This window comes from Sipha flava, unplaced genomic scaffold (assembly GCF_003268045.1).
Source record: "Sipha flava isolate LNK unplaced genomic scaffold, YSA_version1 315_pilon_pilon, whole genome shotgun sequence".
In the NCBI taxonomy this organism is placed as follows: Eukaryota; Metazoa; Arthropoda; class Insecta; order Hemiptera; family Aphididae; genus Sipha; species Sipha flava.
In genome coordinates this window covers 78561-106089 of record NW_020272995.1, presented here as the reverse complement: position 1 = coordinate 106089, position 27529 = coordinate 78561, and the positions used below count along the sequence as shown (strand labels likewise).

The 27529-nt window shown below is 30.6% G+C and overlaps 2 protein-coding genes, 1 long non-coding RNA gene and 1 pseudogene across 4 annotated transcripts; 2 read left to right on the top strand and 2 right to left on the bottom strand.

Annotated features, from left to right (window-relative positions):
- The first annotated feature begins 6835 nt into the window (after positions 1-6835).
- LOC112686590 lies at positions 6836-10275 on the top strand (annotated as a pseudogene).
- Positions 10276-14337: 4062 nt separating this feature from the next.
- LOC112686578 (sepiapterin reductase-like) lies at positions 14338-16043 on the top strand. The gene is made up of 4 exons (XM_025558934.1): positions 14338-14620; positions 14686-14852; positions 15399-15625; positions 15688-16043. The coding sequence occupies exons 1-4, from the start codon at positions 14426-14428 to the stop codon at positions 15876-15878; spliced, it is 780 nt and encodes a 259-aa protein (XP_025414719.1). The 5' UTR covers positions 14338-14425; the 3' UTR covers positions 15879-16043.
- A 1849-nt stretch (positions 16044-17892) lies between these two features.
- Positions 17893-21865, bottom strand: LOC112686577. Of its 2 annotated transcripts, none has more exons than XR_003148905.1 (3): positions 21493-21865; positions 21223-21351; positions 17893-18073 (listed from the first exon to the last, which is right to left on the bottom strand). It is a non-coding gene; the product is annotated as an uncharacterized LOC112686577 (long non-coding RNA). The 2 variants fall into 2 exon arrangements; XR_003148904.1 differs by having other exon boundaries at positions 21229-21351; positions 21493-21851.
- A 1117-nt stretch (positions 21866-22982) lies between these two features.
- Positions 22983-27447, bottom strand: LOC112686576. Its single transcript, XM_025558933.1, has 12 exons — positions 26953-27447; positions 25891-26125; positions 25519-25734; positions 25349-25443; positions 25176-25245; positions 24894-25052; positions 24578-24822; positions 24306-24511; positions 24161-24226; positions 23840-24087; positions 23531-23772; positions 22983-23467 (listed from the first exon to the last, which is right to left on the bottom strand). Exons 1-12 carry the CDS (start codon positions 26958-26960, stop codon positions 23299-23301), a joined length of 1959 nt encoding a protein of 652 aa, XP_025414718.1. The 5' UTR covers positions 26961-27447; the 3' UTR covers positions 22983-23298.
- Between the last annotated feature and the right edge of the window lie 82 nt (positions 27448-27529).

The window sequence follows — 27529 nt, the reverse complement described above, 5'->3', positions numbered from 1 at the left end:
ACCTTCATTTGTATGTATGAAGAGTCATCTAACCACTTACCCACCCACTCCCCATAAACAGATTTTCTTCTAAATATAAATAATTTATTCCTTAGGTATATGAGTACATTATACCTACTTATCAGGGGGGCACGTATGTTGTTGCATATGCAACTTTTCTTCTACGACTCGAATTTATTAGTAAAGTAAGTAAAGTAAATTTTAAATGCGTTTCATGTAAGTACAATTACAAATTTAAAATACACAAAAATAATTTAAATTTTTTTTCCAATTTCAAAAATTTATATTTATATTAAAAATGAAGATATAAGGGTGAAATAAAGTAAAATATATTCTTAGTAAAGTTTTATTTACTTTGGTTACAAATGTTTAATATGACCCCCATTGGCCGCCCGACGCACATCTATACGGTAATCAAATTCTTCCTAAACGTTGCTGATCATATCTGGTGTCATGGCATTAACAACATCTTTGTTTCTGATTTTAAGCTCTTCCAAGTTTGTAGGTAATGGTGGTACACACACTTTATCTTTTATGTAGCCCCATATAAAAAAAATTGCCCAACTAGTTTTCTTAATTACACAGGTACTGGGTGATTTTAAATATAGCACTACCATGGATTATATTTATTAGCTCTATTAGCTTGGACCGGCGGTTGTCATTCGGTTATTAAATTATTTTAAGTACATAATTTAAGTTTGTACATTAGAACACGTCATTTTAGGCTTTTCACAATCATTTAGGAAAATTATTTTTAAAAATTATTAAAATGGACGAGCTGATGTTGGATTTAGAAGTTACGATTTTCATCTAAATTTATTATTCTGATTAAAATACATATATAATTTAGGCTTTAAATAATTAAGTTATATATATAAATTAAACTTCTAAGAAGCTCTAAAAATATTTGCTCTCTTATTTAAGGTAAAACTAATACGGAAATAACTTAGTTATTTAAAGCCTAAATTTTGTATGTATTTCAATCAAAATGATAAATTTAGATGAAAATCGTAACTTCTAAATCCTACATCAGCTCGTCCATTTTAATAATTTTTAAAAATAATTTTCCTAAATGATTGTGAAAAGCTTAAAACGACGTGTTCCAGCGTACAAACATGAATTAGGTACATACTTATAGAGTTCAATACCCGAATTACATTAAACAAAGATTATCGCCGGGCCACACTAGTAAATATAATCAATATAATCGCTGTATTTACTATCACTTAATTACCTGTACTTAAATATTCGTGTAAATTAAAACGATGGTTAAATTAGATACATTTTGACCGGTTAGAACTCGTATAACTCCCATTGTCCGTTGTTAATACGGTTACGAGCAATCAAAACCTAATCATTATTACAAATCGAATTGATGATTTTCAATTGTTTATACCGTCAGATCGATTCGATTCTATAGTTGTTGCATGTTGGATTCGAGGTCAAGAACAATAATCGCGGACGGCTGGGGCAGGAACGTAATCTATCACACGCGTATGATTTCGACTGAAGCGCACCGGGCGGAAAATTTGCTAAAACCTTGGGGGTTGCGAGCGTTTATTGGCCACGAGTATGAAATCAGACGATAAGAAAGCACGAGGGGGATAAGGCGTGCGAACCGTCACGGACCGACCAGAGGCGCGAGACGTTTATTTGCGCAACCGCGGTGGTGGTAACGTGGACTTGGCGTCCAAGATCTTTTTGATCATCAGATTGTTGTTCCGCGTAGTCTCACTCAGCTTCGTCTTCCGGTTCACGTAGGAGTTGGCCATTTTTTTCCCCGGGGCCCTCACCACCGGTGCAGCGTTTACCTGGTTGTACGCGTCCATCACCCGTGTCTTCATGGCCCCGGCCGCCAACAACGTGCAGGTGTTCACGGCGCCCGGCACGTTTCGACGCGTCGCGCAACGGCCGTCGTCCAGTTCGCACTCTGAGGGCGGCCATGTCAGCAGCCGGTCCGCGCCGCCGTTGCCCGAACGCATCGGTTCCCGTTTGCGAGCCATGTTATTACGGAATTCGCGGGCCACCAACGTCTTCATGCCCGGCAGCATTCTTTGCTGCATCGAAACGGCTACCATTTTCCGGAGCACGGACAACTCGTTCGGGCAGTCGCTGTAATTATCCATGGAAAACGGAGGCCGCTCGGCGAGCGACGGTTGGTTCAAGCTTTCGCCGAACGCGGAACAAGACGCCGCCGCCGCGGACTTGCGTTTCGTGGACGTCTTTTTGGGTACCGCGGTCGCCTTTGCCGTCGTTTGACCCGTGGCCGCCGTCTTGACGTTCACGGATGCTTTCGCCTGGGTCGTTTTGGCCGCCGCCACCGTCGCTGTTGTTTTCGCGTTCGTACCCGCCCGGACACTAGCGTTCGCCGGGGCTACCGTCTTGGCTGCACCCACAACACGAACGTTCGCCGGGGTCACTGTTTTGGCCGTCGCTGCTGTTTTCGCGTTCGTACCCACCCGGACACGTGTGTTCGCCGGGGCCACCACCTTGGCTGCTACCGATACCGCTTTCGCGCCCACAACACGAACATTCGTCGGGGTCACAGTTTTTGCCACCACTGTCTTATTGGCGATCTTGCACGTTTGGACACGAGCGTTTTCCGTGGTAGTTCCGCATGCCAGCACACGATTGGTGTTCTCCTTGGACCGAACGCCCGCCGCGTTCATCGTGGTCGCTATCTTCGAACGTCCGTCGTTGGCCAACGATTTCTTTAATGTTTTAACGATCGGTTTTCCACTCGGAGCAACGAGCTTTTTCGAACTTGATAGTTGCCCGGAAATCATGTCGACGGACTTTATCGCCGTCTTGTGAGCCATCGATTTTTGGAACACGGTCTTAAAATTTAAAATAGATACCGGTTCGTCCGCGCTCGAGTAGCTAGAACCGGCATCCACCACCACACGTTCTTCCGGACAAATTTCAAAAACTGTAGACGATTCCATCTTTTCTGGTTTCTTCGAATAAGATACTCGTAAAATGTTATATGTTAAAAATTAAATCGTCGCGCCGGTAGACTGTCGTCGTCTTATTGAAATGACTAAATTATTGTTACTATAGTATCGATCGCTGCTTTCTACAGCGACTAAAATGTTGAACTTTAGGACGCAATTTTTGTTCGCAGTTCGACGATCTAACTTTAAACTGCAATAACACTGGGTTATAAAATAACTATAACTTATATATAACTCTATCCATGATGATTTTTCGAGACAGACCGATCTAACTGAAAGGATAACACCGTATTGTGTCCCATTACGATTAAAACAATTTTATTCTCATTGAAACTCACTGAATTTTTTTATTACATTTGTGCAAATTACTTGGATGACTTAAGCTTCTTCTCGGATAGGTGGGCTGATATGACGAGTATAAGGAATCACACCACGAACTGCGCATAATAATATAGTAAAAGCCTATAGGAGATGACGGAGCCGAGTGAAACGTACGATTCGCCAACTACTTAAGTATATAATCTACGCGAATACAATTTTAGACGTGCATTACGTACTTATATATAAATAGTTTTCTGTTCATACAGTTTGAGTGTGCGCGTTTTTCATTGCTTATTTTTCGTATCCGTCTCACTTTGTTGAACTTGTTTTGTCAAAAAACGTATCATTGTCGTTGTTTCACACACTCTAATACACATCGCATACACGCACATATATCTTATGTACCATACATTATATACGTAGTGCATAATGCGGTTTACAGTGTAAAATAACATTCACGCATACACATAAACACACGTGAACACGTGAACACGTGAACACGTGCACATGCACACAATGTATGTATGTGAATAGAACCCCTGCAAGTGATCTCAAGTCAATTCAGGGTTGTTAGTCAGATGCTATGCCGGGTGTTACGTATATACATACAGTACCATTGGATATAGTGCACATATAAATATATTATGCACATAAATCGTTTTTAAGGGGTGTGTGTGTGTGTGTGTGTGTGTGTGTACAGAGGATATATATTATATACAATACGTTTGTATGTGTGAGTTGAGATCCATTTTGTGCCGTTTCGCAATAGTCAAATCGAGTTATGCTCATCGACAATGAGAAGTCCAAATAAAAATCTTCAACTTGGTGCGCCTACGTGGAGGTTTTTACGGGCCACTAAACAAAGTGCATTTTTCATGGCAAAAATTTTCCTTCTATTTTTTTCCCCTTCCTTTTCCGCATCGACAATCGGCCTGTGCGATCCTGGTGTCATCTTCACACCACCTATCCTTTCACTCTTCAAACACACACACACAAATGCTCAAACTTTTTCTCCATTTCCTCTGCCATCCCATTACTTCTATACATTATATACCTTTTTCACCGTGGTCTTTTATTAGCGCAGGGCTTCTAATTTGAGCGTTCATTGTTTTCCGGCTGAAGCACGCACGACGTACTTACAGCGGGTGGCCAAGAGTCCGCCACTGCTCCACCCACACCACTGAAACATAGAGAACAAATGGAACCCGGGGCCGGTCTAATAGAAATTAAAATGATTCTTTAAGCTTGCGGCAGCAATAAAAATAACTTTTCACTTAAGCAAATCTCGTTTTTCTTTTTGGTTTTTATTTTTCATTTTTTTTTCGCTAGATTTATTTTATAAAAGAAAACGTCCCTTTTTTTTCCATTTCAGTTTAATCAATTGTGTAAACTATTGGCTTCAAAGACCTATAAACTTCGTAAGTACGAGTTCTTCCGAGACACGTCACTGCGAATTCGGCCGGAATTTTTTTTTCCCCAAAAAATATTTAGTATATTTTTTACCTACATACAATGTATTAAATAATATAAAATACGACCGAATAAAATGAGATTAAGTGATTTCTGCAGGGCGTAATAATAGGTATTCTGTATACTGCTGCAGGTATATACGTGATACGTACCTACACGCATGTGCACAGACGACAGTCGTACTAATTTTGTGGGCGTGTTTGTGGTTTGCTTGAGTTTATAATAAATTAAATTATACCGCATGTAGTGTTCATTCCATCAATATCGATTACGGCTATATACATTACACGTGAATTATTTACACTCGAACGGCATTTTAAAGAAATAATATTTTTGTCACACAGTGATTTCTTCGGCTTAGGCATTATTATGTAACGTAAAAACCATTTTAAAAAAAATCCGTTGATTTGTGTGCTTGTGTAGTAATAATATATCTATATGGATACATGGATACCTTGAGGTAGAAATTTTAGTTTGGAATATTCAATTATATACAATATTTAATTTTAAACATTTTCAACTTCACATTTCCTAATATCATTGATCATCGACTCGATTATCAACGATAATTTTTAACTAATTTATTGTAACCCGGTTATTATTGAATTCTTGTTAATCGGATGGATATTGATTCGGAAATTATTAACAAAAAGTGTAGAATAACAGTAATTGTATTTTTATTTTTATATTACCTGATAATTATACAAAATTGGATTTGGGATAACAATTTGGTACATCCCTCTCAGACCATTGTAATAATATATATATATAGTTCAATTGAATTAACTCCAAATAAAAAAATATTAAAATTGTTAATTAAATTATAAATAAAGAGACACATTATTACGGAGACTACTCTTAATGAGGCAGTGACATTTAGTGGTGGAAAAATGTTAATACCAATCCCAAAGTTTGTTAGTTTTAAAAGTGAAACAAATAAAATATAAAATTCAAATTATATTAAAGTAGTTTTATGCTTGAATATTCATTGCTTTTATTACTTGCATCGGTGTTTTTTCATTACCGTACAAATTCTACCCAATATCGCGTAAAATGTATAACCTAATGCATGATAATACAATTATATCGGCACGGAGTATAACCGTTTTTCCGCCATCGGTGATAAAAATTATTATTACACGGCTTTTTATTATTATTATTTTCAGACATCGTCAAACAATATCATCCGGATTTATATTTGTTCTAAAATAACGAAATTATAAATTTCAAAATTAATTATGCTATTTCCATGATTATTTGTAAAAAGTTTAAGCATATCTAGTGCCTTCAGATTAAATGTCATGAGCGATAGTTCAAAAACAAAAGTCGAAATGCTATAAACAACACATTTGTACATCATAAATAAAATCTTTTAAAATTAGGACATAGTAAAGATGGCACAACGGGATATTAAACCTACCGTAAGATATTTATTAGGATAATGTACTATGTATTTGTTAATGAGCGTTAAACCGTAATAAACTGTATAAACATCTAAAATATGCATAGACAATACATATAAATAAAACAAAAGTGCGGTAATGACCTATCAAATATTTTAAAATCTATTATTTATCGTTATCGTTATCGTTATTGTTTTATGCGTTGTGCTGTTCAGCACAAATCATTTACAGCAATATCAATATATTAGAAACTTGAAATCATGATTTACTTGTTTAAGCACTAATATATGTTAGTAAGTTCTTAATTGAGTTACTGTTCACGTTTCAATATTCCAACGCATAAAATTATGTTTATGATCCATAGCAATGTTTCTTAAACTTTTTGAGTTCACGGAACATCAAGCAATAATATTTAAGAAAATTATTTTCAAAAAAGGAAGATACACAAACATTAATATAATATTTTATAATACACAATATATTTTACAATTATATTTTAAATTAATACATTTTTTATACAATTTAATTATGTATATGGCCAAAATAACAAAAATTAAACAAGGTCCTAACTATATCGTATACTGTTGATTTTAAATGGATTCAACTTTATTTATTTTCCGCGGTTGATGTTCTTATATTAGCTGCTCAATTTGTTTTTCTTATTTCTACGTAAAGAATTATCGTACAATGAAATTGTTAAATATGTTGATCAACGTTTTCACTTTTGTGATATTATCTCTACACGCATTCAGACCATGTGGTTGCGCTCCGATCGGTTTTATTGAAAATAGCGATGAAGTCCGAAGAGGCTGTATCGATTTCAGAGGTCAGAGAGAGATAATGAAAGCTGATAAACAAAGAAGGTTAGTCTAGAGGATTCCGTGTATATCAAAGTGTACAAAATTATTTTTAATAAACCTTGTTACATAGCATGTCAGCACCGCTTACCAAGGTAAAGCCAAGTTTGATGAGTTTCAACCAGAGCAGTTTGACGTATCATAACCAACTAAAGAGTCGAAACGTAGCACAAAGAAGACGACGAATAGATGGACGACAACTTGGCAATTGGGCTCGGTTTACAATGAGTCACAGGGGAATTAACGGGTACCTATTTATTTCGTACACTTTTTGATGTCTTATTATTATTATGTTTTTGTTTCTTTAATCGTATCCTAAGAGCTACATCTGAGAAAGTCGAACGGCGCGTTGATGATATTGAAAAGTCTGTCTGTGATACACGGAAATATCGTGGTTTGGTCTTGAAGAATGGTCTTACAGCGATGTTGATCAGCGATACGGACACTGATCATTCGGCGGCGTCTCTTTCAGTTGCAGTCGGTAGTCTAAGTGAACCAAAAGATCTGCCCGGCTTGGCTCATTTTTGTGAACACATGTTGTTTATGGGTACAAAAAAGTATCCGGTAGAAAATGATTTTGCTCAGTTTTTAACACGAAATGGAGGGTCCCACAACGCGTATACGGCAAATGATCATACGAATTATTATTTTTCTACCAAGACGGAATTACTTCAACCATCATTGGACCGATTTGCTCAATTTTTCCTCGAACCATTATTTACCGCGAGTGCAATCGAAAGAGAAATCAACGCTGTCAATTCTGAGCATGAAAAAAATGTCGCTGATGATTTTTGGCGTCTAGCGCAGTTACAAAAAAATTCAGCCGATCCAAATCATGCTTACAACCATTTTGGAACGGGAACAAAGGAGACTTTGTGGGATATTCCAAATTCAAAAAATATTTGTATACGTGATAAACTATTGGAGTTTCATTCTAAATGGTATTCTTCACATCTAATGCATTTAGTGGTATTGGGAAAAGAAGATTTAAATACTTTAGAAGAATTGGTTGTATCTCAATTTGCAAATATTGAGAGAAAAAATGTAAATATGCCATATTGGACTGATCCCATTTATAAAGAAGAACAGTTGGCAACTAAAACTCTTGTTGTTCCAGTAAAGGATATCAGAATACTTTGTCTTACCTTTCCTATTCCTGAACAGAGCAAATACTACAAAAGCATGCCTAGTAGGTATTTGAGTAATTTATTGGGTCATGAAGGTCCTTCGAGTATCTTGGCTGTTTTAAAAAAACGAGGGTGGTCCAGTAAGCTCTCGTGTGGTCGTAGAATTGAAGCTAGGGGCGTTGAGCTTTTTGAAATAGATGTTGATTTGACGAGAAAAGGAGTTGATCATGTCGATGACATAATCAAATTAATTTTTCAATACATAAATATGCTGAAACGAGTAGGACCGCAAGAATGGTTCCACAATGAAAATAAAAATATTAGTGCAATGCAATTCCAATTTAAAGATAATGGATTGCCTGTGGACTATGTTTATCGATTGTCTTCACAAATGATAACCACCAAATTAAAAGATGTTTTAACGGCCGAATATTTAATACCAGAATGGAGACCGGATCTAATTCAAGAACTTTTATGTTATCTTAGACCTGATAATTCAAGATTTACAGTTGTTTCGAAAACATTTGAAATGCAAACTGATTCCGTAGACAAATATTACGGAACATTATACAAAATTAATAAAATACCAACAGATATCTTAAACGAGTGGGAAATAAATGATTTATGTGAAGATTTAAAAATGCCATCGAAGAATGAATTTATTGCTACTGATTTTAGTTTAGTGCCAATTCATAAAGATGAACCGGATTATCCACAAATTATTTACGAATCATTGATCTTAAGATCATGGTTTAAAACAGACACAGTATTCAGATTCCCAAAAGCATTTGTTTCAATTGATTTTTTCAGTAATAACGTAATAACTGATCCATTTCATATCATTATCATTAGTTTATTCGTAAGATTGTTTAATGAAGAATTTACTGAGTATACATGGGATGCAACGAGGGCAGATCTAAATGTAGCTATCGAGTGTAATAGTTATGGTTTTAAAATGCAATTGAGTGGATTTAATCAAAAATTGGCTATTTTGCTAAAGAAAACTGTGGATAAACTATTAAATTTTAAAGTAGATCCACTACGGTTTGAAATTGTTAAGGAAGAAAAAATTCTAGAATTGAAAAATGTAGAAATGGAGCAACCGTACCACAGTGCAATGAGATACAGTTCTATAATTTTATCGGAAAATGCATGGACCCCTAATGAACTACTACATGCCATTTATTATGTTGAAAGCGAAGACGTCAAAAAATTTATGGAAAAATTCCTGTCACATATGTTTATGGAATCGTTGATTTATGGTAACGTTGACAGAAATAAAGCCATAGAATTAATAAATATTTTGGAAAAACCATTCCTAGTACGTAATGGATTTCGCGAACTATTGCCACGTTTAATGGTTAGGTCAAGAGAAGTACAACTTGAGGATAGGGAAGACACATTGTTTAAGACGACTAGCAACCATCACAGCAGCTCAAGCGTTAATGTTAATTTTCAATGCGGTGTTCAGTCTACACTGAACAATTTGATTGTCGAACTTTTTAATGAAATCGTTAAAGAATCTTGTTTTAATACATTACGAACACAGGAACAACTCGGATACATTGTATTCAGTTCGTCAATCAGAAGACATGGAGTTCTGTATTTTCATATTATCGTGCAGTCTCTCCGTGATCCGACGTACGTTGAATCAAGAATAGAAAATTACATAAACACCATCCGAGAATTATTGATAAACATGTCCGATGAAGTGTTTAATATGTATAAAAACGCTTTAACTGTTAAACTGTTGAAGAAGCCTAGAGGCTTATTTAAGCAAGCGGCCGTCTATCAAACGGAGATAATTACACAAGATTACAATTTTGATCGAGCACGGATTGATGCAGAAGCTTTAAAATGTATCAAAAAAAATGATATTATTCGATTTTATCAAACCCGAATCAGTCAGGCCGGTTCGAAAAGACGTAAGTTAGCTGTACACGTCAAATCTTCGTTAAAGAAAACTTATGTTGCCGAAGACAGCAATTGTACACCAATGGATAGCTCATCGTTAGTAACCAGAAATACCGTTTTAATTGCGGATATTTCAGCTTTTAAAGCGAAGCATACACACTATCAGTTGCCAAATTCATTTAAACCGGTTGGACAGTCCGAACAGTCTTGCACAAAATCCAAGTTGTAATTTACCGTGTTATATCGTATTATATAGGTAGTATTATATTGTTTGAAAACCATAAGATACTTCACATAATTGTTAACATTGCTTACATTATGGCAAAAGGAGACGATGTGACGTTAAGATGGACAATCGATTGCGGGTCGCTGTACATATCGTCGTATTGAGGAACTCAAAAAAAACGTGATCAGACGATCTACAAAAAAATCGGCTGCACAAACTCGTAATGTCTCCGGCTATCAGTGCCAAATAGTGGACGATAATCAAAAAGTGACGGACGGAGCTGAGGTTCACCACTGCAGCAATGCTTCAGGGTTGAAGGATTGTACATCGGAATCGCTGGACAGTTTTCCTACTTCCGATGAACGATGTACCAATATACATAAATCGATGATTGCAGAAATGTCACGAGTCGCATATTTTATGAAATTGAGATACTGATAAAATATGTGACTCGTGACGTTTCTGCAATTATCGATTCACATACATTGTCACATCGTTTATTGGAAAACAGTCGGAAAACTGTCCAGTCATTTAAATGTTAAGACAAGATATTGATTAATTAAATACTTATCATGATGATCAGATTAAAAAAAGATGAGAAGCGGACTAAAATTTCAATTAGAATTAGCTGGCGGGCCATATTACGAACAAAACTTGCTTACACTTATGATTCATCTATATTATATATAAATTTAAGTATTTAAATAAAACATTTCAAAGTGCACATATTTTAATAATATTAAAAAAAAAAAACATTAGTGAGACCAATAAAGGTACTTATTACTTATTAGTTAATAATAATAATTTTTAGTACCTATTTGATGATAAATCTGATGTTGATAATAACATCAAATCTCAAATATGAGGCGCATTTGATGAACTGCGAAACTTATTTTTTACATAGATTAGAGTAAAAAAAGCATTTTCGCAAATAAATGTTAATCCAAATCTGCTTGAATTCCGCAAGACAAGGTTACACATTACAGAGAAGTCTTCCTTTAGTACTAACACAGATTATATGAATAAATATAACATATTCATATAATCTGTGGTACTTCTAAAATTGTGTTATTATTAACTGGCTTATATTCGTATATACAAATAAAAAAACAGGACGAAAGCAATAATTAATATTTATTACGCGTTAATACGGTCGTAACAAAAGGGAAGTCTTCCTTTGGTACTAACACAGATTATATGAATAAATATAATATATTCATATAATCTGTGGTATTTTCTAAAATTGTATTGTTATTAACTGGCTTATATTCGTATATACAAATAAAAAAACAGGATAAAAGCAATAATTAATATTTATTATTAGATTTATATATATTTAAAATAAAAATGTTTAAAGAGCATAACATTAATATGAGTTGTATTTATATTTTTTTTTTTATAATTTCATTTTTATTTTAAAAAACATTAAATTTGAGCGCTGTTTGCACGATTCAGTTTGAAATGTTCTCCTCTTTCTATTCCATTAAACGAAATGAACATCAAAAATGATTCTCAGTGACGTAATCATGAAAAATATTGAGTACCAGAATTGGTACTCAAAGCCTGTAGAACAAAACGTGTTTAAAATGTGTGGCGGAGGAGACAAATCATGTGAGTACCAAATATAATACTCATAGTAGTCAACTTGTTAAATAAGCGTTATCAGTCAAAATAGTATTATCAGTTATACACGTGATGTAGAGGAGAAAAAGCGTAAGTCCAGGACTCACGTTATTTCACTTCCATACTGATTATTTACAGCCATGTCACACTCTTAAAATTAAATTAAATTTATCTCGATTTGTGATACTTTGTGACTTACGTCGTTTCTCAAATAGGTGGTTCAATTAGCACCTGGTGCCAAAAATCATTTTTAGCGCCCTCATCCCTCTACAAAATATTTTTGAACCTATATTTATAGCTAAACTTAAATTATAAGGAGACTAATTAAGAATATGGGATTTTATGTAACTTCTTATTTTGTATTTATTAAATTAATAAAAGAAATAATCAACGACTAAAGAACAATATAAGTAATATAACTCAAACTGATTCTTCGACGCCATGTTTTCTCATTCTAGTCTACCTACTTGAACAAGTTACCCAACAATCTTGTCAATACTCCAAAGGGCATAAATAGGCCTGTCTCGCCAGCAAGAATGTCGTTCGGTTACTGGTCACCATACGAAGAAGATCGACAAGTTTTCATTGTACGCCTGCGGAGTATTGACGAGATTTGTCAATCGTATCTGAATTTTAAATATTTTTAAGTGCGTTTAATTATTTTAAAATATTTGTCAACTCAAAATCTATATGTTGTACGAGAAGTAAAATAAAGGTAAGAATTAAAGAAATTCACTTTTAGAACTCTCAAAGTTCATCCCATATTTAACCCTTTTTTTGTATTACTACACTTATCTACCAAACGCAATATCCTAATTATTCTCTCAATAACCCCATTCAATACTTTCAACATTTTAAATTTCAAAATCTACTCTCATTCTAATTATTTCTTTCATTCTTGAGCAGGACCGTGTTAAGGGGAGGTCAAAGGGGGAAATTGCCCCGGGCGCCATAGTTTTTTAAAAGTAAGGGGGTGCCCTTATCTGCACTTAATATGCTACCTGTGTCTAGTGGCCCAGTAGAAAACATTTTGCCCCGAGGCGCTGAAATGTTTGACACGGCTCTGTTCACGAGGCTGATTTTTATATACAATCTTTTATTATTTTAATAATTTTATAAATGATATATTATTGTTAATTTGTCATCCCGTCGATTTCGGGGAAAAAATAAATACCAATACTTAAAATAAATTAGCAACACCACCGATCAAGACAATGTTAAATATTTTGAATTAAATAATATGGTTAACTTTCAATAATTTTACTTAGATTATGAAAAATCTTTTGGCGCCCCAGTGTTAATGGCGCCCGTTGCACACGCACCTCTCGCACCTCTCTAGACACAGCCCTGTCCGCGGGCCTGAGTTTGGAGCGTTTTTAGTAACTGTAGTATGCAAAAGTAATATGTATATCTTAGCCAAAAAAGAGTATGTAAAGAGGGTCTGGAATCGATCAGCCCCGAGGCCCTCAAAAGTTCTCGCCGGCTCTGGTTGTATGCTTTAAATATATTTACTACACTATTATTAGACTGTTGAAAATGTTTCGAGACAATAGGGTAAAAGTATAAAAATATAATGTGATTATAAGATTATAATATATAATATAGGTAGTCTTATAGTCGTATTATATTTCATCATGCTATCAATTATTATCATAGTCATATTAATGTATTAATTTGTCCATAATAATTATATATAGACTATATTTTAAAACCTTGTGTGACTAAATTCTTCTTATCAGTTGATTTTGTTTATCACAACAAAAAATATTTTCGTAATATTAATATGCTTTATGTTTTTTCGGACGTCGATTGTAATGCGAAAAATCAACGAGATAAAGTCAGCTGGACAGAATTAATTCAGTAATTCAATCAATATTTCTATAACCATCAGCCAAACCAACGTCATATTGTTTATCTGTGTGCATACTGTCAGTTTACCGATATTATAAATTTTTAATATTATGCAATATCATGATGGTGAACTCATTTTGCTTGGCTAACGGTTCGGAAACAATAGACCCCTGGCCACAGTCCACGACCGAGTCAATTGATTACTGCTTTGAAAATAATTTTACCCCTAGCCAGCCAACCTTTCAACCGTTGCCTGATAAAGAAGAATACTTACAGCGTCTGGGTGAGTACACACCTGTTATTAGTTATTACATAATACAAGTATTATATAATCATCAAATGGTGTTACATGTCTAGTTATAAAATACGTAAAGTGTTCTATTATCTTCTTATAAACCTTGTTATTTGATACCATTATGATACCATCAATATTCAACAGAGCAAAAACTGGACAGACTGAAGAACGGTTCACAGTCAGACAATACTAAACGACGTCAGATCATAGACCAACTGTGTGAAGCTCGAAAAGAGTGTCTAGAACATTTAGTCAATTCAGACAACATAGTATTTGAAAACGAGGAACCAGTTAATCAACCTTTGGGACTTTCTTCGTGGATTAATCCAGAACAACCAATATCTGCAACCGAAACTGAAAGATTAATTAAACCCGAAACACAAGATGAATGAATTTTGGAGCCGCCGTACTTGTGTCATTTTGACAGGAGCAAGCAAAGGAATAGGGCAGAGTTTAGCTGTAGAAATCAGCAAACTTTTGATACCAGAATCAACTATTGTCCTGTTGGCCAGAGATACAAATGGTCTTGAAAAAACTAAAGAAATGGTGAATAAAGAAAACAAGGACATTTTAATAGAAGTATGTATAACAAAAATAATAAATGCTGTTTCTAGTCCATTAAAATTTATGATTTATGATTTTAGTATTATAGTGTTGATTTGTACAATTCTAATGCAACTATGTTTGAAAAAATGTTGGAACCTATTGATTCTACTAAATATGAATTATTTGTGTTAATACATAATGCAGGATCAGTTGGTAATTTGGATCATCTTACAGCTGATATGAATGATCCTGATGAATGGAATAAGTAAATATATATGCAATTATTACTATTTGTATTATCATTGGTTTTAAACCTATTTTCTCTAAATCGCACTCTATCATATTATGTCAATGAAGTAGTGGATGAAATATTATGCAATTTCTAATGTTTTCAAAGTGTGTTAAATATAAACATATGTTTAGTTCATAGTTCATGTTGTATTAATGTTTAGTTATAAATTAATGGTTAAATTAAGTTTGTTATTCCAAAAATATCTGTCATTAACATTAAGCAAGCAACACAATGCTTCTAAGCATTTCTTATTTACTAAGTAGTTTTTAAATTTTTAAATATGTTCTTCAATAACATTAAAACAACTAAGTTTTATTTATTTATTTATTTTTTTTTTGTCAAAATATTGTTTATTGATTAAAATAAAAATATTAAATTAATTGATTATATTCTACAGTTTTTATAAGCAATTAATTTTCTATAATTTGAAAATTATGAAATGTTTAATTTATTATATTCATTGATTTGTTACTGATGGTATCGATTGTAAAATGTAATTATCAAGTTATATTTTTCTAGGTATATGTTTTTGAATTTATACTCTGTTACCTGTTTAACAAGTGTCTTTTTATCAAAATTCGATTGTGATAAAACAGAAAGATGTATTGTCAATATTACTTCATTAATGGCAATTGAACCATTTAAATCAGTTGGATACTATTGTGTTGGAAAAGCAAGTCGAGAAATGTACTTTCGTGTTCTAGCTTTAGAAAATCCTTCGTTAAATATTCTTAGCTATTCACCAGGTAAAGAATTATCCAGAGAGTTTATGTAACAATGAAATTAGAACTTTTTTTATTGATTTTAGGGCCAGTATTAACAGATATGTATATAAATATTAGTTCCAACTCAAAAGATGATATAGTGCGCGAACAGTTTTCAAGTGGAAAGCAACAAAAAAATCTAGTGAAAGTTGAAGATACTTGTCGAAAACTTGTGAACACATTAGCGATGAGAAATTATAAAAGTGGTGGAAGAGTTGATTATTTTGATGTATAAATTTATTATGTAGTTATTATTATTCAATCATTTTTAAAATCATTTTATATATTTATTATTTCTACATTATTCTCTACTCTTTTGTAATGATTACATTGAACTAAAAATAACTTAAACGTTTAAATTTTTATATTTAAGTTTCATAATATTAATATAATAAAAATGCATAGAATTGTTTTGTTGAAGTATAATTAATTTTAATTATATGGATAAATAATGAATAAAAATATATTATTATTAAATATATATATAATATATATATATTTTACATTGTTTACTAAAATCTTATATTATAAAATAAATTATAAATATTTGTAGTCATATATTACATTAGTTTAATTTCTTTAAATGTAATATTTTTTTAAAGAATGTTGTTTCTATAAACTAGGAAAACAGGAAAATTTCAATGGAGTATTGTTGTTTTGTAAAATATAAGATAATATTTTCACTTTTAAAAACATTGATTAATGATAAAAGAAAAAAATTTATGTTTTAACTATCGTGAATTTAATAATTTGTAAACGTATAATTTTATTTTTAAAATTAAATAACAAGTGCCCCCTATCATTTAAAGATGTATGCGGTATTTTAATTTTCAACTTCAACATTATATTTAATATGTATCTATATTGTAATATAAAAAGTACAATAATAAATTAATAAACAATAATATATTGTTGACAATTTGACAATAAAATATAATATTTATGTTGAGGAAAAATGTTTTTACATAAATTATGTCGTACAAGTACTGGGGCGTTAATGAAAATTTTTTTTGGATTCACGAAATAAAATTCTTAGACCCCATAAACAAAACTTACCTCGTGCCCTATAAAATCTTCCGCTGTCATTATTCATACATATCTATTACATTGTCTTTAAAAAAAAAAAAAAAAACAAATCTTTTGAGCGTTTTTATTTTAACAAAACTAGAAAAATCATGAAAACCCACTCCATTTTTGATAGTAAAATATTCATAAAATTTTTAAATTAATTTACTTAAAGATTGAAACTTAGATACATGATTTTTTCAAATGATTTTCTTTGTAATCATAAAAACCGGAGAGTCCGATTTTCTCAGTATAGAAACAGCATTATTACAAACATAATACGTAGTAAAGTTTTTTTTCACTGAGAACCAGTAAAATATTTTGTAAAACGTGGCTCTGGATTTTTTTTTTAAGTGTTAATTTATAATAAAAAGTAGCCTAAGGAATAACGGGAAAATGCTTTTAGATAAAATAGAAGCTCTTAATGAAAGTTTACCTTTTTTAGCTTATATCTATTGTGAAAAACCCAATGTACAAAAAAATTATTGATAGTATATTTAAGAATACTGGGCGTACGTAATTATTGCACACAAAAAGCAAATAATAATTTAAATGTAAATAAAGTACTTTTAAAGGCTTTTATTTAAATTTAAATTATTAAGGATTACGATTTATGGCCATTATTTCCAGCAAGTACGGAACAATTATGAGTGGTCTAAACTCCATGGGCACTTCTTGGATACATGCCTGATTATATATTATACATAAACATATATATTAATAACCATAATAATATTATTAATTAACCTATATACATTGATACAATGATATTGGCATTCTGGATTATACTTGCTTTATAAATGCGATAATTACCTAAGCTCAATTTTCTTAAATTAAAAATAAAAGGTTTTTTATCTTAACTCAACAAAAGTTGTATTAAAAATAATTTATCATCGTTAATTATTATTTCAGGTTTTCTTATTTTGAATGAAGAGAATGACATTTATCCTTTACAGTAAAATGCCGCCTACGTACTTGTGTTTAAATGTGTAACATAAATCGTAGAACAAAATACATATGAACACATAATATTTAATATTAAGAATATTAAGATGAATAGACTTTATCACTTAAATACTATAGAAATAAACAAGGTAAATTAGACCAATTTGTTTTAACACTAAACACCATAGACATAATATATATTATGTCTATGCTAAACACCTACCTATTTATTAATCTGGTTATTAAGTTTTTTCATATTTTTTTTTTTTTTTTTTTTATGAACATATAAATTTTAACTATAAAACGGCTCGCCTCAAACAATATCCAATTAGATAATTTGTCTCGAATAATTATTTTAGTTGCGTAGGTCCTCGTACAATCATGTATTTCATTTATTGAGTTTTGACTCTCCTTAATTGTCTGAAAATAAAATAAAATCTATAAAAATATTTAGCTTCCATCCGTAAAAAAAAAACTATACCCTTTTAACACGATACCGTTAAATCAGAATTTATATGTGTCTTTCAACAACAATAATATCGCGTCGATTTTTCATAACATTGTCTTATAAAAAAAACAAGTATGTATAACATATATGTAGCTGTAACTAATATTATGTACATGGTAGTTAACGCTTACGTGTATCGGTCACAAATAATAAGTCGTACAGTATATAAATGGTAATTATAGTCACTGCCTATAAAATGTGATCTTTGAGCTGTTTAAAACAGACGTTATAGGCTATTAGATTTTTTCTAAATTATTTTATTGTAACTAACATAAAGTATAAAATAACTCTACATGACATTAAATATCTACTTTCTTTGAACAAGATGCTGGTTATGGTGGTAAATGGCGCCGAGTAGGTACTTAGATGGTTCTAATAAACCAACGTTTTTATGTCACTTCATGTGTAACCAGTAAATAAAAATAATATACGTAAACAGTTAATTTTAATATGAAATGAAGAAGGGAAGTAGGTACATTTATATACCTATCAAATTTTTTCTTTAATTCAGGCTCAAAATTTACTAGTAAAATGTTTGGTAATATTTAAATCAGGTATATCCTTAATATTTGTGACTTTTTTTTTTTAATCTAATGCCGGATCCACTTAGAATCGACTTTTGTGTAGCTATTTTTTAACACTAGTATTTACAAAGTTATGCTTGTGTTTTATTTGATTTTTCACTAAGTATGGACCCGACAAAAAGCCCAATTCAGTATTCATAGCCACGCGTAATTTGATTTCGTAATAAAATGATCCACATTAAAAAATTTGAAATGAGTATCTTACATATAATCAATTCCTTAAATACAGATTCAAATAGGGTGATCGCCCCTTCGCCCCCGTAAAATACGGCCATGAATTGATGACAACTAGATTTTATATACACATTATGTTTTATTTTCGTGACGTGTATATTTTTCATTCTATTGTTTTAATAATTTCAAAACTGGACAATATCTTTTTTTTATCCTGGGGGAGGGGGGATTATCCCGAATCCCTACCTCATTTGTACACCATTTATAGACCGTATCTAGAAATTTTCTTCGGGAGGGGCCCAACGAAATGTCTAAAACAACAAATGTATTATGTACATAATTGTTAGTATAATTAGCTTATTTTAAGTAAATTATTTTTCTTATTCTATCCGTCAAGAAGTTAATTCAAAGAAACAAAATAGTTGAAAAATATTGATAAACGGATTAACTACAACAATACATTATTGCAGTGTTCTCCAACTGGTGTTCCGCGGAACCTAAGGGTTCCGTGAGAATTTTGGGAAAATATAAATTAACTGGCAATATTTTGATTTGAACATAGAACTCAATATAGAACTGGAATTGACACATTTCCCGATGTGAGGTACGTAGTTTGTAGCTTTTCGGCATATACAAAGACTAAGAATAAGTTTCGAAATCAACTGAACGCGGCTTCGGACTTACGAATCCATTTTTCAGGAATAATTTCAAATTTAAAAACAGTTATGAAAAAAACTATAGAAAGATTCCAATCTTCTCATTGAATCTATCTTAGAGGTAATGAGAGACAAGTATTAAATTTGATATATACATTTATAATATTGTTATAGTAATAAACAAAATAAAATGTTAAATCCGTCTTGTTTTTTTTATATTAATGACACTTTTGTGCCGGAAGTGTCCGATAATCTACTCATTTAAGTATACAAAACATATGCCTGTATTAATATTATAGAAAAAATATTGAGGTTCCACGTAACGTTCAATCTTCTGCTAAGATTCCGCGGGTAAAAGAAGTTGGGAAACACTGCGTTATTGTATAGTTCATTCGATAGGCGACGAAAAAAAAAAAATTCACACGATATTATTATAATTATTATCCATTTTCACATTTATGCAATATTTATTTATCGTAAGATCTTTTGCCGCCTGTTTGCTAACATCTAGCATACTTTGTGTAGTTAAAGATTAATATTTGAATAGTGTTATGTCATTATCATTTCAGGTGGTGGTTATTTAAGGTTTTTAATTTTACTCAGGACTTAACATTTTGGATTGGTAATGAAATGTATAAACTCCGAGAAAAATAATACTCATAAGCAGGGCTCATAACTTATAGCTCTAAAAGAGGTTGTTATAAGCGCTTAAATATTCTCTAAAAAGTATTCATATAAGCGCTTAAATATGTACTAAAAATACTAAAATATGCAAAAAAAAGGTTTGTATACAAAAATGATTTTTTTATTATTATTATTATTTATTGTATTATTTTATTATTTTAGCTTCTATTATTAAAAAAAGAAAAAAAATTAAATACTGAATTCACGAAACGAACTAGCATGCATACCAGTATGAAAAATCGGAAACAACCGCAAAATGTTAATGAAAAATAATCTGTAAATAATCTGAGAATGATGATATCGGAATACCCGGAATACCTAGAAACTATAATAAAAAACTACAGTAGAAGCTACAATTATATACAATTATAATCGATGTTGGTGAGTTGCGGCCCAAACCCTAAATAACGTACGAGTTGCGGCCTGGGTTTATAAGAGGTACGTACGAGTTGCGACTCGGGTTTGTGAGAGGATTTTAAGAATATAAATAAAAAAAAATATTCGTAAATTTATAATACCGTATAGTAATTTCATTTTTTAGCTATTGTTTTGGTTAAAATAATAATAATAAAAAGAAAATATGTGAAAAATAAGCTAATAAATATAATAATATTTTGCGTATATAGTTTCTTCTGATATCATTATATAAGTTATATAAGAAGAAAAATTAATTAACACGAATTAATTACTAATATGAATAATTAATATGACTATAATTACTAGTTATTATGACTATAATTACTAGTTATTATTAAGAAAAAATGTTTTAGGCTACTAAATTTTTTTTTAAAAAAATCAATAATAAAAACCATGCAAAAATCCAAAAATAAGCAAAAAAAAGCGAAGAAAAGCAAAATAGCACTTGTACTCCGAAATATGCAAAAATATGCAACATAAAATTTTGTAAGTAGCTTCTTGGTTATCTGAAACAAATTTATAACTCATATAGGTTATATAACTTACACTAACCTCTAGGACCTCTCAAATAAATATGCAAATGCTAGAAGTTATAAGCCCTGTTCATAAGTGTTTTACGTGTACATATGGAGATGGAAAATAGTTAACGAAAACCATTTTCTTGAGTTGGTTAAACTATATAACAATTTTATAAATTAATAAGTAAGTAAAAAATTTGACCATTTTAATTTAAAGTAGGCAATTCAAAAAAATGAATTAATTAAAAAATAAATATTAAACATTAAAAAACAAAAAATAACTTTTCTATAACATTACCTTTATTAAGTTTGACGAACTCCTAGATAGAGTGAAGTATAATTGTTAATTTGTCTAGTTATTGACTATTTTTGTTCAACAACAATAAAACCTGCAGTGGCTGTACGAGTAACTTATGGTATCCATAAATATTTCTGTTGCTACTAAATATAAAGCAGAAAACATTTTTTTGCTTATAATTTAACACGGATTACTTTTCAAAATAACCCTAGAAAATGTTTAGTAAATTAAATCTATTAAAGTCTAGTCATCTAATTAAAAAAAAAAAAATAAATACATCGATATTCTTTAACCGATTACTTTACACAAGTAGGTATGTATAAATAATAATTGCACTGCGTAAAATCACGTACAGAATATATATATATAGCTTATATTCGTAGATACTCGTATCACATGCAATGTGAAAAATATTAGGTATATGTCATACGCTATAAATGTTGTGTTTAAAAATAACTTTATTATAGTTATATGGTACAGTTTCCACTAAAAAATAATAATAATAAAGGCTTACGATATTTCTACCGGTATTTGACATTTACACAATTCTATTGAAACAACCACGTAAGTACTTGTTACATAACAGTTTTACATGCCTATAATGGAAATAAATAATTTTACGTTTATAAAATACTGTATGATTTGCAGCGTCATACGCCGACATTTATATGATAAAATAAATATATATTGTATATTATAACAATATATACATATTAAGTATTGGGTGACGTGAAAGTATTTTACTGACACGAGTAAATAGGCAAATTATTCAATTCAATTTCATTCGGATTTCTTTTACAAATCCTTTCGATTATTCACAACAGACAGCAGTGTAACAGTTTTGGCAAATTTATTGTTCAACAAAGAAATATTGTACTCATTATGGATTTTAAAAATGGAAGAAAAAACGGCAGAATAACAAGTATTTCAAGCCAATAAGTTGTATCATTAATTATAAATACTAGTATAAAGTAATACAATAATAATAAAAATTGATATTGAACATATAAACATAGTAATTAATAATACTATTATATATAATAATACAAAATTTAATCATAAGCTTTAAAATAACTATTTTATAAAACAAATAGAAAGGCAGTTTCAAAAAAACAGAATTACATTTACATTTTATTTAAATGTATTTCATGAAAATACAATTATTTCTTCATAAATTCAAGTATTATTTTTTTAAAAAAAATACGTTTACCACAATTTATATGAAACTTGAACTTCAGTTGTATACCAAAAAGATATTACTTACTATTTAACTTAATATCTTATTTTTACTTCTCGTTCAACTATTGTATATTTATATTATTATAAGTGAACTTGTGTAAAGAAATAGTGTTGCAATTAAATATTACATTGAACATTTTTCTAAAGAATTTTTCTCAATGTTAAAAAGTTTTCACAGGTCTATTCAGTTTATATAAATTACTTTATCACAATAATAAGTAAATAGTATGATTAAATGAGAAAAAATAAAGTAATAAGTAATGACAGTGACAGCCAGTTTATTATTATTCAAAATATAATCCTTTCTGATTACATTCATGACATGTTAACGTCATAATGTATGTGCGCATGTATTATAAATAATTATAATTTTTTTTTTTTATTAAAAAAACATTAAAAAAACAGTTTTTAAGAAAATTCAAGTGTTAATCTAATAAATAAACATAGATAAGAAACACTTCGATTACATTAAATTTTTACCATAATACTGTATTAATAGTTCTATTAATAATGAGTTCTAATTACATTCATATAAAAAAAATCTACAACTAATATAATGGTTACATTTTAAAGAATAATAATACCATGATCTCTTTGAAGTCTTCTTTTTGCAGTGGTAGAAACGACACCCATAATATCTGATGGTGTAGGTAGGCCACTTACAATATTACCACTTTGTTCATAAAACAATTCTCGGCTTCCACATTTATTTCCATATACAATATTGTCATCGTTCCTGATATCAATTAATATTTTTTTAGTGACAAAAAAAATTGCAGTAAAACTGAGCTCTGATTACCTGACAATTATATCAAGAATTGAAGGATTTTTTTGAAACGTATCATGTATAGATGTAGCTAAGATTGTTTGTGAACCCAACCAATTCCCATGTTTGTCAATCATACCAGCATCAGCTGTGTCCATTACCATGTAACCATAGGTTTCATCAGCACCTTGCAAACTGTATGTGTCTGGGACATTAGTGATTGTATTGTTTATTGAATGTTCCAAATCTCCAAGATTGTTTATACATAAATTCCACTAGAAACCCAAAAGATAAATTTTTGTTTAACCCCATTTTACAATTATTACTAAATACCCTACTTACTAATAGATGAATAAGATCAGCATCATTTTCTGCTTCTTTTTCTAATAATACCATTAATGATGTATTTTGAAACCCAGCAACAAATAACAGCAACTTTTGATGACTAGCAGCATTGGTTTGGGGTTGGAAGTTTGTGGAAGGAGTTCTACACATATTCTCAGTCGATGTGGCAAAAGGATAGGGTTCAGTCATGCTAAGTTTAGCCATCAATGGTGTCATTATGTCTTCTTTGAGCACAGGTTTCCTATCTGAATAATATAAATAATTATTAAATAAGAATAAATTCAAATTTGATTGAAAATAATAAAATTCAAAACTTACCAAGTGTTTGTAAATTTAGAGGTATAGAAGTAGGTCGAACTGGTTTTTTTGATTTCACTAATTTTTCTGAAATAATAAATATTGAATAACTTAATTTAATGATTAAATAAATAAAAAAAAAAAAAATAATTAAAATAATACAAACCTTTTTCCATTTGTACTTTGAGATCAAGTTCAGTATAATGTTGAGATAGCTGTTTATCATACAGTGCTTTGGAAACTGCATAATCGTCGTCACGCAATAATGGAAAAGATGGGTCACATAACGTTCTATATTTTTCTTTTTTTTTGATTTCTTCTTCATTTGTTTTGGGTAATGATCTCAAACTTTGATACCGGGTAATATCTTTTCTAAAATAAAATAAATTATTGTATTTCATTTGTAGCATATAATAATAAATAAAAAAATAAGTCTACCTTAAAGTAACAAGTTTAGTAAAATTTGGCATTTCATTAAGAGATGTTTTTAAAGAAGAACAATTTCCAGCATTCAATTTATCTGATTTTTTTTCCGTTTTAATAATAAATTCCTTTACAATATCTGGCATACTACATATTGATTCACTATTACTATCAGGAGTATCTTCTTCCTCAACTGTGAATATATTCTTGGTATCTGAATTTTTATCATTTTTTGTGCAACACACTAACTTATCAGACATCTGAATCAATAAAATGTTGTTTTTAAAAATAAAGTATTATCATATTTACAAGTGTAACAAAAAAAAAAAACCTTATTTTTTTGTCGAAATCTGGACGCTTTTTTCACAGATTGCTTCAATGAAGAGGCTGTTTTTCTTATCTGTAATACTTGTTCTCTATCCACAAAAATATACAAAAGTTGAGTACCTAATGGTAAATGAAAGTTTCCTTTTACACTTTCAGCAGGTATCTATATAATAAGAAAACATTTTTCAAAATTGTGTTAAACAATTTATAATTAAAATAAATAATTCTATGACAAATTTTTAATTATAATAAAAACATTGAGTTCAAAATAATTTTTTTTAAGTACCTTGTTACAAAAAGGATTAGTCAGTTGTATTAATTTAGTTAATTCAAATCCAAATTGAGTCACAACAATTCTAGAACAAAATAATTAATAAATATATTTTATAAAATAATAATTTTTTTAAAAGTAATTTATCCAATAAACAACTATTATATGAGAATTATCAAATAACATACTTATTTTTATGAAGTAGCATTCCTCCTAAGACCTTGTTTTTTTCTTGCATGCTTTCCAGTATTTGCATTGATTCTAAAAGAATACTTCCTCCACTCTAAAGGTTAACCAATTAGAAACTTTTTATTGAAAATTAATCTAAGTGAGAAAATAATAACAAACAAGATCTAACCTTAGGAAATTTAAGTACTGTAGTTGTACCAAAAATATTTGAAGAAACTTGTAGAAGTGAAAGGTATGATGAAATAGTGATGTTTAACTTTTCAGTCAGGATTTTTTGATCTGAGATTTCAGTTATATTATAATGAAATGTAACTAAAATATTGTGCAAAGTATTGGCGCGATGTTGAAGAATACTATCAGGAATATTTCGATCTGTTCCAACACACTGTAATAAATCATTGTGTAAAAACCTCAATAATAATTATGTAATAATAAATATTAATTTTAATAAATAATTATAGATAACTTTATTTTATGATATAATAAGTAATATTCAATGATTAATAAAAAAAATAATAAAAACAAATTTTAATCTTATTACCAATGTTGAAGAACCAAATTGTCGAAAAGCAAATTTTCCAGATTTTAAAGCTAAAACTGTTGGTGCTGTGAAAGCTGAAGAAGAAAACTTGACTATTCCCATGAGTTGGCCGCTCAAAGCAAGCTTCTGTGATGAGCTTACCCATGGTGGATGAAAGTACAATATAGAATTTTGTGGATCATCAGATTCAGTAGTACAGAATCGAGGGTCATAAATAAATACAATCAAAAGTTCTCTAAAACATAACAAATAATTAATATTTAGAGTAAATAAATGTGATTTTTTATTAAAAAAAAAATAGGTTTAATTATTTTCTTAGAAAACAAAAAAAAAAAGGAACTTAGGATAGAATATTCATAAATATCATTCCTAATTAGCTATCAGCAATCTGGTTAACTTTAATAGTAACTCGAGTAAAATTAATATAATAATTGAATTCCTCTACAAAAATCACATTTTATATTCATTTGTTGAATGTTAGAAGGTTAACTAGTGCAGCTAGTTGAGTAAAAAACTATTCATGATTTTAAACTTTTTCTCTTATTTTATAATTTTTATATTTTAAGTTGTTTATTATATATAATAAAACTATATGTATGTTTTTAAAGTCTAAAATAATCAGTCCTAATAGTCTGATAATCTTTAGGAAAATAATGCAGAAAAGTTGAAAAATAATATGAATTTCATATATTTTATGTTATCTGGAGTGTCAAACCTCTTGAATAGGTTGTGAATAAGCAGGACCAGTGACAAGGGTATAACAAATCAGACTCATGCCAAAAGCTTGTACATTGTTGGACCTTGTATTTTGTATGGTTTTGTTAAAAGAAGTTTAAGTTGAAAATGTTAAAATTTGACTGTTATTTAAATGGTAAAAATTGTATTCTTAAAAAATCCATTGTATATTCCACGAAAAAAATTTATAAAATAATACTAGGGAAGAAAAAAAGGTGATTGTTTTTGATTGGCAAATATGTCCTATGATAAAGACTGTTGAAAACTTTGCTTAAAATCCAACTCTGGCCCTGTAGACGAAGTTATGAAGTCTTATTTCAAGCTTACCTCGACATATTGTTAGCTAAGTTTGACGTCCGATAACAGTGGACAATTTGCAGCAAAAATATTATTTACATCTACAGCGACCATTAACTTCATCGGTCATCGAGACTATTCTATTCCCGGTCGTCATAATCACGCCGAATGATATTTCATGGGTACATCGTTACACGTGTATCGGCGTTATGTAACCGACGGAAATCCATCGGAAAGCGATAACGCAGCGCCGAAACTACAAAGACGAGCAACTAAAGGGCCACAGTCAACAAGAACAAAAACAATAATAATAATAATAATAATAACAAAAATAATAATGATAATAATGTTTGGAAACACTTGTATTGGATAAGAGCGGACGACGTGATAAGACCAGAAAACAAGCAGAAAACATCGTTATCGTAAACGAGTCCTGTAATGTTCGTTATCTCGTTCATCGGTCGAGGTCATTGCCACCGAAAAGGTGCCGCTCCGATACGACCACCGAATAGACACCATAAATATTCAAAATGGTAATAACATTCAGGAGATAACTTCCAAAAAATATACAGGATTTTAATCTATTCGCTGTTATCTACTGCCGGGC